This window comes from Corylus avellana, chromosome ca11, assembly GCF_901000735.1.
Source record: "Corylus avellana chromosome ca11, CavTom2PMs-1.0".
In the NCBI taxonomy this organism is placed as follows: Eukaryota; Viridiplantae; Streptophyta; class Magnoliopsida; order Fagales; family Betulaceae; genus Corylus; species Corylus avellana.
In genome coordinates, this window is record NC_081551.1 from 1,607,950 (window position 1) to 1,623,175 (window position 15,226).

General features: G+C 35.4%; 2 protein-coding genes across 2 annotated transcripts; both read right to left on the reverse strand.

Annotated features, from left to right (window-relative positions):
* Positions 1–3,050: 3,050 nt before the first annotated feature.
* Positions 3,051–7,156, reverse strand: LOC132166304 (protein NRT1/ PTR FAMILY 5.2-like). Its single transcript, XM_059577101.1, has 4 exons — positions 6,951–7,156; positions 6,591–6,808; positions 4,782–5,353; positions 3,051–4,000 (listed from the first exon to the last, which is right to left on the reverse strand). Exons 1-4 carry the CDS (start codon positions 7,084–7,086, stop codon positions 3,109–3,111), a joined length of 1,818 nt encoding a protein of 605 aa, XP_059433084.1. The 5' UTR covers positions 7,087–7,156; the 3' UTR covers positions 3,051–3,108.
* Positions 7,157–10,883: 3,727 nt separating this feature from the next.
* Positions 10,884–15,199, reverse strand: LOC132166121 (heterogeneous nuclear ribonucleoprotein 1-like). Its single transcript, XM_059576887.1, has 2 exons — positions 14,877–15,199; positions 10,884–12,310 (listed from the first exon to the last, which is right to left on the reverse strand). The coding sequence occupies exons 1-2, from the start codon at positions 15,096–15,098 to the stop codon at positions 11,216–11,218; spliced, it is 1,317 nt and encodes a 438-aa protein (XP_059432870.1). The 5' UTR covers positions 15,099–15,199; the 3' UTR covers positions 10,884–11,215.
* Positions 15,200–15,226: the final 27 nt, after the last annotated feature.

Sequence of the window (15,226 nt, forward strand, 5' to 3'; positions counted from 1 at the left end):
GGCCTATAGCTTTTTATATATAGACTTTCCATTTTCTTTCCTGTAGTTCACCTCTCTTTTCTTTCTTTTGGCAAACTTTTTCTACACAAATTATGTTATATATGATCCCACTTATTTCACATGGGTTAAGTAACACCCTCTCCTTGCAAACTGAGTTCTATGTAAAATTTGTATCATTTGGTATTAGAACCAACTATCACGTCAAGTATGAGATAGAATGAGTTGTGACTTTGTGGTCGAACCACGAAGAGGAAAGAAAAGATTACCATCGAATTAGGAGTCCTGCTATTAGGCTGCCAAGAGTCAGACAAGTGTCTGCCAAAGTCTGATGTGGCTTTATTAAAAAAAAAAAAAATTGTAGAAAAATCTCTCTCTTCCTAGTCTTGCTAGATTTTGTGTTTGTTTTTTTTGGTTAAATTTTTATAAGTTAATATTTAATTTCTAATGCCTCAAAATTTATTTTTTGATTTAAAACTAAAACCCATGGGTGGAAGGTTAACCCTTTAAGGACGGTATCACTTAAAAATGATTTTATCATCCTAAATTTAGTACTAATACCTCAAATTTGAATTTTTCTTTAACATCTCTCTTCTCTAATTTAAAAAAAAAAAAAAAAAAGAGAAAAGGTTATGTCTGTCGCTTGGCTGCCAAATCTCAACTCTTGAATTAGTGCCAATAAAATGAGTGGATGTGGATATCGACAATAGAACATGATATGTTATGATCGTATCGATCCTAAATGGGTAAAATGATCAGCTCGAGTGTGACAGCAGAGGAAAATGATAGAAAACTGTTCCTCATCAACTGGTCATTGCCACGTGCATGATTCCTGGAATGATGGGTTGAAAATTCTAACACATGGATTGGTTTGAATGAATTTCTATTCCAGAGTGATGGTTTCTGTTAGCCAACGTGAGTGTGTAGTGGGGGGTGGGGTAGTTTATGCATGTAGTGGGCGGTAGTGTAGTGCTTTGTGCACATGTGAAGAAGCGAACTGCCATGCAATGGACTGGTTGGGGGGGGAAGTGTATGTGACACCTACGATGGAGCTCATTCCTCCACACCTAGGGTTTGTCAAGTGAAGTGCATTCTGACGAATTTCCACTCTTAGAATTTCCTGTAACAAAATAAGGGTTTGAAGCAGTTCAAGAAGAACATTGGCTTGAGGACAAGGTTCAAGTGTTAGGCCACGTGTGTAGTGGGAGTGAGGTAGTTTGTGTATGTAGTGGAGGGGTAGTGTGCGTTGACATACAAATATGCAAATCGTACGAGTGCATGTGTTGAGTGTTGAGTCCTAAATTAAAGAAAAATAAGTAAATCCATTAGTTTAAGCTTTTAGGTTAGAGTTATGTATGTCTAAACATGTATATATTAATGTACTTTTGGTAAACTGAAACTCGAGCAGCAGGCCGGGCAACTCGGGCAAAAACTTGATTTCTTTGATATGTTATGTAATGATGGTTCAAAATATTTGGAGAACATTATGTATATAAAGTTGCAGCCTTGTTAATCATATTATTCGTCCTTTGGCTATTTTCCTAGATCGATCTCCACCTTTGGATATTATATTATTCCTGCTTCTTACAGATAAGAAATGCCTTAAGAAAGGAGGTTTCTTGAGTGGGGTTTTTTGCAACTTGTGTGTGTATTCCTTGAAAAAGGAGATTTCTTTCGTATGAATTCCTGATGGAAAAGATTTCTGGGGGATAAGCACTGAAAAAGCAGAGGTTATATTCTAAAGAGGCCATGACAACTACAAGTTGAGTTGAAGAAGAAAGTACCACGTGCCCTTTTTCTCTTTTGTGCGCTCGAGAGCACCTATGCTGGTGTATACGTATTGTGGTCAAGTTTTGGGACCATATACCTCTGCTGAAGAGTTATTCAAAATCTAGTATACACACACAGGGCTTTCTTAAAAACTCTTGGAATTAATTGTTCTAATAAGTAAAAAAAAATGGGTATCTTTCATTTATCTTACATCATTCATCATCTAATCATCATAATATTTAATTGCGATTTTATTTAAATCAATATGAGTAATCTTAAACTTTCTAGTAAAAAAAATGTATAAATTTGAAAATTATAAATATATGGGAAAACTTCACATACACTAGTTATGATGTTTTGGCACTTTTGCAATCGTACTTTTAAAGTTTAAAGTGTCCGGTCGCCATGTTTTAAAACAATGCAATGTCACTTTTATGTTAAATCCTAACGGAAGGCACCTCACGTGCGTTGCATGTGCCCTTTTTGAGTGACATTGATTAACCTATATGATTTTATGTGTTTGTTATTTTGTAAATTCTTTTTGGGACTTTGGGTATTCTCTAAATTTTGCATGTTGTTTTTCGGCAAAGTCGTAGTTATTTTGGTTTTCTCTAACTTTTTTTTTGGTTGTGTTGCCAAAGGGTTGAACAATATTTTCTATGCTTCCTGGTCGCGTTTTAGTGGGTCCTACTATTGTTGGGTTTAACTAAAAAGTGATTAACATTTTTGTATTGTTTGTTTACTTGCTTTTGTGAAGTTGGAAGTGGTTCTCTAGGGTGCCATTGTCTTTACCTTGTAATTCTTGTTGTTTTCTGGTTTTTATTTTTATTTTTATTTTTTTAATCTGGAAGTTGGAATAAAGCGGTCCCTTTATTGCTGGTGCTTATTGTGTTTGTTTATTTATCAATATGTAATCATGGATCCAGATTGTTTGATGTTTGAAGTGAACCACAGACCACATGGGTAGGTTAATTAAGGAAACATAGGAAAAAACAGGGTTTTTTACATCTTATATACAGTTGGTTATGGAATCAGCTATGATTTCAAGTTGCTTTTCAAGGAGGAGTTTAGTCTACAAAAGAGGTAGAAGATGTCAGAAGCCCGGAAGGACTCCGATCGCCCAAGTCAATAAGGGGTGAGAGGGAGAGCTCTCTTAGAAAATAGAGCATTATTGATAGTGTCAACAATTTTCTACTTATATATTGCCATCACAAAGAAGCATGAATTTTGAATTATCACTATGAGTTTTTATTTCTATTACTTCTATTGTTTACAGTGGACTGTATTTGATTGTAAAAGGAAAACAGTGCTAAAAAAAAAAGGCAATATACAAAGAACTTTTTATCGGCTTAGTCCTGTCTTTGTTTCATTATATACGGATGAAGATTTGCTCAGTGAAGTTTCCATAGGTATGTCTCTCTTGGATTCTGTCACATCAACATTATAAACAAAGAACTTTGCAACGAGCAGAAAGAAGATGGAGTTGAGAAAGCTCAAGATGGCCAAGAAAGCATAATAGTAGTCCAAATGGGAGACATTTAGATTATCCAAAATCCAACCCTTGTGGCCATGCCTCTTGGTGATATCAGAAACTGTTGTCAAAAGAAAACCACTGAGAAAGTGCCCAATTCCCAAGCTGCTAGTGAAATATGAGGTTCCCAGGCTTTTCATGCCTTCTGGAGCTTGATCATAGAAAAACTCTAGCTTTGCAACTTCCACAAACGCATCAGCAACCCCCATTAATGCAAACTGAGGGAGGAGAATGAAAATCGAAAGCGGAATTACATCATCTTTGCCAAATAAATGGTTTTCTCTTGCAACACTGAGTCTCTTTCTTTCAGCCAAGCAAGCTATGACCATGATAATGACGTGCAACACAAGGCCAACCCCTAATCTCTGCAGCAATGTAATCCCTCTAGGGTTCTTTGTGTAGCGCCGCACGATCGGAACGAAGTAGCGGTCGTAGAGCGGAATGCTTATCAACATGAAGATTGTCACAAATGCTGTGAGGCATGCTGGAGGGATTTTGAAATGAGGACCCATGCTTCTATCTAGGGTGGTGCCTTGTTCGATGAAAAGCGTGCTTACTTGAGCTATTATGGCGCTTGGTATGAATGTTGCAATCAAAACTGGGATCATTTTCACCATTTGCTTGGTTTCTTCCACTTGGGTCACTGCACATAGCAACCATGGTGTGCTTGGCCCGTTCTTTACAGCTGCTTTGTCAAGCAATCTGCAGGCAATACAATGCAAGAGTAAGGTAGGAGATGGGGAACCAGAAAGGTAAGATGCAAGTATTTTAGTTTCTGCATATATAATTGTTTTTTTGTTTGTTTAATTAGGGAACTATTTAATTGGCTCATCCAATTCTTGAAATACAAAATTTTCCATAACATATACTTAAGATAAAGACCCAATTTCGCCTTATAAAGAATTAATATAAGACTTAGACCCTATATACACCCTTATAATTCACCTTAAGGCTTCGAAAGAAGATTATAGCGATGTGAAAAAGGGAAATGATCAGATAATAAATAAAAAAGTGAATATTGAATTTATAAATATCATGTTGTTATGAATGAATGGAAATAAGTAAAACTCCACACATTCACTTTTAAAGAAAATTAAGTGGAAACTTTATTTACCCCTTTAAACTACCAAACACTTTTCAATTCGATCTAGTGAGACGGGGAACCAAATAGGTTCAATATATATGGAACCATTTTGGTTGATTCAATTCTTGAAATACAGAATTTTTCGTAACATATATATATAGTATCGCATAATAAGGATTCAATATGGAACTTAGTACTCATGAATGCTTTTATAATCTATTATTTACGCGATGTAGAACTAACTTTTTGGAATATCACAATGCAAGTGAATGTGTATATGAATATTGTGCTTAAGGCTTCGTACTAAGATTGCAGCGACGTGGAAAAGGGAAATCAGATAGATAACAAAGAAAAAAAAGCGAAAATTGAATTTATAGATAGTGTAGAGGTCTGATTAACCTTTGGGAAGGGGTGTGGTCAATTCTGAATTTTCTGGTTTTGGCATAATCTTCCAAGCTCAGCTCATGAAGCTCTTTTGGGTCATTTGGGACAGGTACCTTCCACTTCCTTATAGCAGCCACAAGCACCTGACCTATTCTAGTGAGAGGACTCTCTGCAGCCACTTTGTGCCTATACAATGGAGTGCCAACCAAGAACACCAAAACAGAAAACAAGAGCGCAACTGTTGGAAGGCCATAGCCAAGGCTCCAGCCTACATTGTCTTGTATGTAAATAACTATGGTGTTGGAGAAGAGGGTGCCAAAGAAAATGCTGAACATCCACCAATTGAAGAAGGAGAGCTTCTGGGTCCTTTCCTTGGGTTCAAAGTCATCAAACTGGTCTGCACCCATGGTTGAAATGTTGGGCTTGGTTCCACCAGTCCCAACAGCAATTATGTATAAGGCACAATAGAAAATTCCCACTTGCAAAGATGAGGCCCTTTTATTGCAGTACTCTTCTTTTATCCCATTACTACAAGATGGTGGTCTTAAGGCTGGTACTGAGACTGCGAGGGTTAAGAGAGTCATTCCCTGTGTATAAATGTTAGAGGGATATTGTGTCACTTTGAATTAATGGAAATAAGTAACATATATTCATGTTTAAACTAAATTAAAAAAGAAAACTTCACTTATCTCTCTAAACTATTAAGCGTTTTTTTAATGTCTCGTTAAACTTTAAAAATTTGCAATGTGAGGCTTCTGATATTTCAACCTCTTTCAATCACTTCTTACTTGCCAATTTTTTTCGTTAACTTAAATAGCCAATATGTAAAATGTCCGTTTTACTCCATAAAATTGTTAAAAATATAATTATGCCCTTATTACTAAAAAAAAAAAAAGAAAATCAGAAAAATGAAATAAAAAAGGACGACCCACGGCCACGTTTTCTTTTTCTTTCTTTTTCACTTTTTTATTTTATTTTATTTTTACATGTTTTAAAGATAAATATCAATTTAATAAATTGGGTTAAAGAAATTTATTTGAATCCAATTGAAAAAAAAAAAAAAAAAAAAAAATTGCTCAAATTGCAAACCCAAATTTTTTTAGGCCCTAGAGTTTGCCTGCATCTCAATCGGCCTATTGCAATTAAACCATGTTAGACTTCAGTCAACTTAATACAAATCTAATATGAAATTAAAGAATTATGATTTAATAAAATAAAATTTGGGGCCAACCAGATTGACCCGATTAGACATGATTAATAAATGGGTCAATTTTTGGTTAACGCACTTAACCTATGCATAACCCGTATAAATTAAAATATGTTTACTCTTAAATCCTAAAGTCTAGGACAAAAAAAATTACCTTTACTCCTGTCCCTAGTTATAAAGATATAACTTTAGTAGTGGAATTAATTTTCATTCTCAATAACTAAGAATTATTGTGTATAAGATGTAATTTTCATACTAGGAATTTTGTTAATTAAATTGGTTATGCATGTCGGGTCAAGTCAACCTAGCACGACCTGTTTATTAAACGAGTTATGTGTATCAGGTCGAATCACCCACCTATTGAAATGAGCCGTGTCAGGGTTGAGATTCACCAGTTTACTTAAATGAGTTGAATTTGAATTGACCTTATAGTCCAATACTCAAGCTTTGACACAACCTAAACTCAACCCACGAACATGGATTGACACCCATTTGAGACTAATTGATTAATTTGACTCTTCTACTCCTCTCCTTCCTCTATTTACTTAACAAAACACCAAATATATATACATATATATATGGCTTGATCGATTTAATTGGAATAATTCGAGATTTACCATGAGATAAATTGCTGAAGCAATGACAAAAGTCCAATATCGGCCAAGATGAGCATCTGCTATGTAAGCACCTAAAATGGGTGTCATCCAAACAGTTCCAACCCAGTTGGTGACATTGTTTGAAGATTTTACAGTTCCTTCATGGAGCTTCGTTGTTAAATATTGCACCAGGTTTGATGCAATCCCATAATATGCCATCCTCTCAAACACTTCATACCCTACATATTTACACAAACAAAACAAGACTTCATATCTATATAACATCTCAGCAGAAGGATTAATATATATAAGCTCGGAATCTCTATAAGGTAGAGAAAAAGACAGTGAAATTAAAGCTAGCTATATATACAATAGTATTACCAACAATGAAGGAACAAGCTCTCCATCCCCCAGTGTTTGATCTTGAAATGGGTCTGCCTTTGAGATCCACAGTCCCATCTTGTGTGTAATCCTCTCTTCCATCTGCAGGCCCTTTCTCTTCTACCGTTGCCATCATGGTAGCTAGAGAGAAGAGCTTAATTAATTTGGTAGCTTCACATCATGTGAGCTTATATAAGCTTTTTTATAAAAGTTTTGGTAGCCAAGCACCTTTACCACCTCCAAATATCATACATTTTCCATTTTCTTTCCTTTTCACCTTTTTTTTTTTTTTTTTTTTTTTTTTTTGGGAGGTTGTTTAAGAACCAATTTTTCTACATGCATGTCAAATCACCAGTTCAGTTGTCCTAAAAATTTAAGCGAATACGAAAGTTAAATTGTAGAATCAAGGTTTAAACTCATAACTTTTTCTGATAGTATGTTAAGAGCATATTTGAAATTGTGTTTAAGAAATAGAGCTTTTAAGTCAAAAAAATGTTTTTTTTGGGAAAGCCTTTATTTTTATGCTTTTGTCAAAAATGCGTTTTGACAATTTTTAGAACCTATTTAGAATTGCGTTTGAGAAATAGAGCTTTTAAGTAAAAAAAAAGAAGATTTTTTTGGCAATTTTTAGATTTTTTGAACCCTTAAAAGCAATTTCAGTATTTTTTTTTTTACCAAACTTGTACTTTTTTCTTCAAACAGTCTTTTTAAGTATTAAACTCACTCTTAGGCTTCTCAAACGTACACTCAAACAACCTCTTAGGCTTTTTGAACCCTTAGAAGCGCTTTCAATTTTTTTTTACCAAACATGCATTTTTTTTAAAAAATTTTAAAACGGGCTTTTTGAGTGTTAAAAACGCACTTTTAGGCTTCTCAAATGCACATTCAAGCAGGCCCTAAATCATTAGCTGTCCCAAAAGTTTAAACTGATAAAAAATGATGAATTTAGTTATTTAATTAATAGTGTAACACTAATACTACTACGTACAATATTTTATTTTATTTTTATGTTAATCATCTCTATAATAATGTCAGTCTATTTTTGTTTTGTACTATCGTTTGAATTTTTGTGGTGATGTTTGCCTCATAATTAGTATCAAACAAATCATCAATAATATTGAGAGCGACGTTGACATGCTGGAGAGGTAATGAGCTACAAATTGAGAGAAATTAATTTAATATCTATTTTGTACTTCATTTTTGGTTGGCCTCATTGCAATATGTTAGAAATTGTTAGGGAAAAATCCATTCTAATGGTGCTTTGGAAGTACCCGATGTTAGAATATATATATATATTAAATAAAATTCCAAACAAAAAAAAATTAAATGCTTCTTAAGAAAATATTTGCTTGATTTGTTATGCATTGGGTTATACCAGTGCTTTTCCAAGATACAATGGAGTCTATAAAAACTTCTGAACCAAAAGAGAGAAAAACATGAATTTTAAAACTAGCAAAAAGATTTTGAGAGAGACAAAAGAAGAGACAATTTATGTGCTTTAAAAATGGTTAGTGGACTATATGTAAGTGTCAATTTAGTAATTTTAATCACAATCACCCGATCGCATGATCATGATCTTCCAAAAATTAACGGTTATGAACTAATCGCTCCATCAAGGCATCATTAGTGGTGCACTAGAGCGAGCATACATACACGTATTGCTTGCTTTAAAGCAATAGCTTTAAACATATGGAATATTTAGTTGAGATGAAGGTGAATTACAGAGACAAAGTTTGGAGTGGTTTAACTTAAGAAACCTACATCTATCACTGGTAACTGCTAAGTACCCTATAGGGCTACATCTTCATTGTATTTAATTGAATGTGATTGTATTATATTGTGTATTATTTAAGGCTGACAATTTTTGACATAACCTGCAAACCCTACATGAAATAAGCAAATTAGGGTTAAGATACTCAACTCATTTAATTAAATGAGTTGTGTTAGAATTGACTTATATAATTTTGTATCCATACCAATTCATAGCCCGAACCCAATATGTAATATTTATAATTGACAATTTTTTACACGACTTGAACTCGACATATGAACACCAATTATTAACCCTAATACTTATTGAGAAACTAAGATAAGGTAAATAAGGAAAGAGGTGGAAAATAAGACAAAGTGTGCCTTTTTTATTATTTATTTATTTATTCTTACATTGACTGTAATTTAGAAAAATATTAAATTAATTATTTGGCAATTTTTTTTTTTTTTCCTTTTTTAACCTCAGTTATAATGAATCGCACACAGCTTCTAGAAGATCAAGTCAATCTAATGATAGTTGTCTTGTGATTTCCTTGAAAAGTTTTACATCTTTAAAAGGGATAAAAGATGGGTATTGCTGACATTAAGCAAAAAACTGAAAAGGACAAGACTTGTAGATGAAGACAACCACCATTAAACACAAGCTCACCTTGTCAAATCCACCCCATGGAACCAAAGAATCAAAGAAACCTCTAATGGGTCCAAGAATTTTCAAACTCTTCCCCTGGATTTGTCTCATTGAAACTTGAACACCTCTAGAGGCCACATACACACACACACACAGATATATATATATATAAAACTAATTTTGGATTATGTTAAGAGTGGTTATTAGCCAATCAAAGAAATAAGCCAATATTAAGGCCCACAACAATTGGCTTGGATAGTGAAGAAATACAGGAAGAGGGTTGGATGCAATGCATTAGGCCCCCTTGGATGCTAACCCACATATATCACATTGGCTATGCCTTCTTGATAGGGAAAACTGAGAAGGTTGTCAAGGAACAAATACAAAGGGTCAATGGTGTGAATTGATTCATCAAGAAACATTGAACTTTGGCGTCGTAGAGCGCCTGCTGTTTTGCATGTTAAAAGTGTATTTTATAGTCGATATTTTATTTTGTTGCATATTTAATGGTCTATATAGTGTGAATATTTTAAATAACATGATAAGGTATCATGTGACAATACATACATTGTCAAATCGATAAAATCTATTTTTGGCCACAAATTTCCAATAGTATGGTGTTTTCGCATCTCCTGTCATTTTTGGCTGAACCACTTTGGCCTACTTGAGTTTCTATCCACTCAATGCTTGTGGATAGTACACCATAAGAGTCCTAATCAGTTTTGAACCAACCCTTTGGTTGCCCAAAATCAAATACTATTGGATCAAACTCATTTATGATTCACCTGATATAGGTGCACTCAAAGGATTTAAGTAATTCTTTACAAATCAATGTAACAATTTACGTGATACTTACCATGCCAGTCATTAAATAATGAAATTTATTGTTCAAAGTTCTTAAACAGCTTACCATTGAAAAATCTAAGTTTGTAGAACTTCAAATTCAAATTACACGGATCAAGTAAAATAAAGCGGATTCATTTTATAGTCCACGTTAGATTGTGGAAGGCATTTTGATGGATGAGTTTCTCATGATGTTTAACAAGCTTTATCTCGTTTTGCAGCATGTTGATGAATGAGTTTCCAAAATTTTATTTCCATTTCACAAGGATACGTCTAATCTTAATTCAAGGATCAAAGAAACACTGTTAGCAAGATCCTTAAAGCCAAGTGAACTGCATTAGATGCTCTGGAGTCAGGCTGAATGTATTTAAAAGAAACACTAGTAATAGTTGTAGTATCAGGAACAGTCATTAAAGCTGCTGGAAAAATGTTAGAACAGAGTCCTAGTAAACCAGAAATAATGAACGAGTGTAGTGTTTAACCAAAAACAAATCAAATACCTGAACTCTCCAAAGTTTTCTTCCAAATTGGGTTAGAAGAAATTTCTTCTAACCCAAAAGCAAACCAAATATATGCAAAGTCGCCAAAGTTTTTTTTCCAACATTAAACTAACATGTAATCAAACGTTTATGGTACCACATAAAAATGGAATATAGTTGAGAAGGATGAGCGTTGGAGAGGGATTGAAAAAGTAAAATCAATACTCTTGCGATTCATAATAAGATCAAAAGGCCTTTGGGTTTGCACACATAGGACCTGATAATACCCACTATAAGGAAACTTCAAAACCTCATATTTAATGTAAAAGAACAAAATATTACAACTAAAAACTTCTTGTCACATTATAATAACAGAAATGCTATTGTTTACTACCCCAGCGAAAATAAAGCAATCAAACCTGAGAATAAAGCAATCCAACCGATCCCTTTCTGTTGCCGCCATTGCCTACAGTGTAACACGAGCAAGTAGAACCTCTTGTGTAACTGTTCCGTCGATCGAAAATCAAACCACTAGGTCACTAGTGTTAAGTCTGCCTGGACTGAGCACCACCGTATCCATCACCATAACCTCCGGTGGCCTGTGACGGGTCAGATCTCCATCCTGAATTGGAGTACCCCGAATTTCCATTTGTCTCACCATAGCCACTTCCCATGTAGCCACCACCCATCCCATGTTGCTCCACTCCACTAACACCACCAGCATTGCTACTTGGGGCACTTCCAACACGCCCACCTGCAGCCCCATACCCACCAGAATAAGCAGCATCAACTCCACCATAATTACCATACCCATAACCTTGATTCCCATACCCAGAAGCCCCGCTTGGGGATTGACCCCTTGGAGCAGAAACAGGAGCACCACTACCTGGAGCACTCCAAGCCGCTGCAGCTCCATACCCTGCATTTCCCCCATAGCCTGATGCACCATAACCGGGACTTTGGTTGCTCCAAGCATTTTTCACTGCACCAGGACCCCCAGTTCCATAACTAGCATTAGGAGCATTAGGGTTTCCATATGCCCCCGTGGGACCACCATATCCAGTATTGGCGCTTCCGTAACCACTGACACTATAACCACCGTAACCAACTCCACTACTAGCTGCTCCATAACCATAACCTGGTCCACCATAGCCAGGATACAGTGAGAAACCACCTGCAGCAGTTTGAGGCTGCATATATCTACTGCCATCTGCTCGACCATCAAATGTATTTGTATTTGTACTTGCACCATAACCTTGATAGCCCCCACCACGGCCACCGCCACTGGGATTTGCATCTTTAGGAAGGGCCCTTTTTACCTCAACCGATTTACCATTCAAGTCATGGAAGGTCTTCTGAAGAACTCTATCAACCGCATCCTCAGTGTCAAATGTTATGAAACCAAAACCACGAGGTCGTTGAGTATTCTGGTCATACATTATCACGACATCAGTTACTTGTCCATAGCTTTCAAAATACTGACGAAACCCATCTTCTGTCAAGTTGGAAGGCAACCCTCCAACAAATATTTTTTTAGTCTTAAAATTTCCTCCCCCTCCAGATGTTCTGCCAGCATTAAAATTTCCAGTTCTAGAGGAGGTCTGCTGTTCTTCTCTAGATAAAGCCCTTTTTGCCTCCACCTGTGAGGCCAAAATAAAACTTAAACAGCTGAAGGGACATACTAAGTACAGGTGAAAAGCATAGATACAAGCATGTTGTTCATGTGTACATACAAGGATCTAAGGGGAAAAAATAATAATGAGAACAAGTGTATGTTCACACTTTGATAATCCTTTCAGACAAAAACCAAATTGATGATTTTCATCTATTTGCATGCCATCTCTCCATAATATAAATAAAAAATTTGCCATATAAATCATAGCTAGAGTCAGCTATATATCCAATACACGCGCGCACACACATTAATCCCAATCATATGATCTAAGAATCATCCTCACCTATGTCTTGTTACTTAAATATAAGGAAAGAGCATTAATAAATATCCATTGTACTGACCGCAAATTCACAAACTAAAGCATGCACAAAAAGCTCCCACCTCAAACCATCAACACAGAAAATTCTATTAGCCCTTAATGGAGTAACTTAATGATGAGTTGATATACTTTTTTTATCCTTGAAGAAAAGTACAAACTAAGGATTTGTCACTTATATTTGAACAGCAGCTCATTTCAAACAGAGACAGAGATATAAAATTCATACTAAAGAAGAAATAACAGAATGCAGCATTAAGAGACCTAATAGCACCTTTATAAGTAATATACACATATAAAAGAATTGTTCACCAGACACTGATCAAGTTGGCAAGTAATATGCAAAGAGGGACCTCTTTAGAAACAAGGAGATGATGGAAAAAAATGTGAGACTGGAACATAATATAAGTTTCAAAGTAATTTAAGGCAGTACCAAGACTCAAGATTGGAGAGAAGGAAAAAAGTAGAATTTTTAGATAGGCAGGTAAGAAGTTCAAAGCATGAAATCGATAATTTTTTGAAAGGTAGGTCAGAACCCTAAGAAGGTTCTGAAATCAGGATCTGAACCTTAATGAAATCATTTCCTAGTATCTGAAATCATGAAAGGCATATATCCAAAGGATCGATTCTTTTCGTTTTGTTATCTTTCCCTTAAAACAACATATCAGTAGCCTAGAGAAGCATAAATACAAATCAAAGATGAACCATAATGAGCTGAATGATTCATAAGAAGGTACTAGTCAAATGTTCTTGTTGCTCGTGCGTTCTTGCAAACTAAAAGGAAAAAAAAAATTGTATTATGCTTTACTAGAATGGAATTTTGTTCCCTCAAACTAAGAATTAAACCTTTGTTTCTTTCCTTTCATCTGGAGGAAACATGAAGATGACACTGAGACTCCCACACATAACATATTCACTAGCAATGATAAAAGTAAAATTAACACATTTTAAAAACTGCAAAATGACAAGAAAGAAACACCCATAAAGAAATAGTAGTACAAATGTTATAAATGAATATAAATATAAATGAAAAAAAAAAAAGGTCAAACCCATTGAAAAAGAGATGAAATCTCAAACACATGAAAAATAACACAAAAATAATTGCACTGAACTAATGACTACTTGAGGTCTTAAAGAGTGGAATATGGATAAGGTGCTTGACCTAAGGAATGCTATCTTTACATTTACTCAGCAACTAAATGGAATCCAAATGAAAGGAGTGAAAAGATACCAAAAATTGTGAAAATCATCATTAACAATGAAAAATAGATAAAAACAAAAAAAATCTAGTATCAAATCAACACGAAGTAAAAGAACCCTGTAAAGAAAATAATCATAAACAGATATGAACATTAGCCAACAGAAGTAATCAACAAATGAAGAAAGTTGTATTCTTGGAAGTGTAAGTCTCACCCTTCTACCGAAACATCAGTGTCCTGGTCATAAAGCACCTATTTTTGTAATTTTTAAACCAACCAAAAGGCACCCAATGGAAGGATTAAAAAAAAAAACCCACATACTCACATATAAATTCAACGAAGAAAAAGAAAACCCCTCAAGCCCATTAGACATGATTACAAAATACCAACAAGAACCCCATGAACATTCAAGTAAGAATGAAAACACCAAAAACCAGAGAACTGAAATTGAATTAAACTACCGCAATTTATGGAACCCCATAAACTCGAAACAACATGTTATATCCAATGGAACCCCCCCTAATATTACAGCTTAACAATCCGAAAACCCATCAAAATTTAACATAGAGGTGAATGCCATAAAGCACTATATAGCAAAGAAAGAATGCAACAAAGCAGTGAAATCAATATGGTAACCAGACAAACCCCAGCTAGCCAAAAAGAGTAAACCTTCACAGGAAATTAAAATTAGGCTAAACCCAATGAACTTGACCTCAAAATGACCAAACCCCAGAAACCAAAAACACTCAAAGATAAGCAGTAACAGCCAAACATAAAAAACCCACAAAAATTAACAGAAAACTGAATGCAAATAAAGCAAATAATTCAATGTTCTGAACTTGAGCAAGGCCACGCCCAATGGCCTAGAACACAAAATGACCAAACCATAAGAAAACCAAAAACACTGAAAGATAAACATTAACAGCCAAAAACACAGAAAACCCAAAATAATCAACAGAAAACTGAATGCAAATAAAGCAAAAGAAACCAATGTGTGTGATGTTGAAGTGACTGACCGTGCGGCCATCGATGGTGTGCCTGTCCTGGAGGACACGGTCGAGGACGGAAGGGTCGGAGAAGACGACGAAGCCGAAGCCGCGAGGGCGGCCGGTGGGCTTCTCACGCATGATGACAGCCTGCGAGACATCGCCGTACTGGCCAAAGTATTCCCTCAAGGTGTCCTCGTTCGTATCCCATGCTATTCCTCCTATGAACACCTTCCCTTCGTCCGAATCCATGTCTCTCTGACTTTCCCTTTGAGACTGAATCGAACACCCCCACACACTCTTCTGTTTTGTAAATGTGAGAAAGTCGCGACTCGAGGAGGGAAATGACACTGGTTAGGGTTTTGTTTCGAGAAGACGCC

Coding starts and splice junctions, on each gene's coding strand:
- LOC132166304 (XM_059577101.1), bottom strand. CDS start 7,086: ATGATGGCAACGGTAGAAGAGAAAGGGCCTGCAGATGGAAGAGAGGAT. Junction 6,809..6,950: donor AGCTTGTTCCTTCATTGTTG/GTAATACTATTG, acceptor GTAAATATGTAG/GGTATGAAGTGTTTGAGAGG. Junction 4,001..4,781: donor GACCACACCCCTTCCCAAAG/GTTAATCAGACC, acceptor TATTGCCTGCAG/ATTGCTTGACAAAGCAGCTG.
- LOC132166121 (XM_059576887.1), bottom strand. CDS start 15,098: ATGGATTCGGACGAAGGGAAGGTGTTCATAGGAGGAATAGCATGGGAT. Junction 12,311..14,876: donor ACACCATCGATGGCCGCACG/GTCAGTCACTTC, acceptor TTGGCCTCACAG/GTGGAGGCAAAAAGGGCTTT.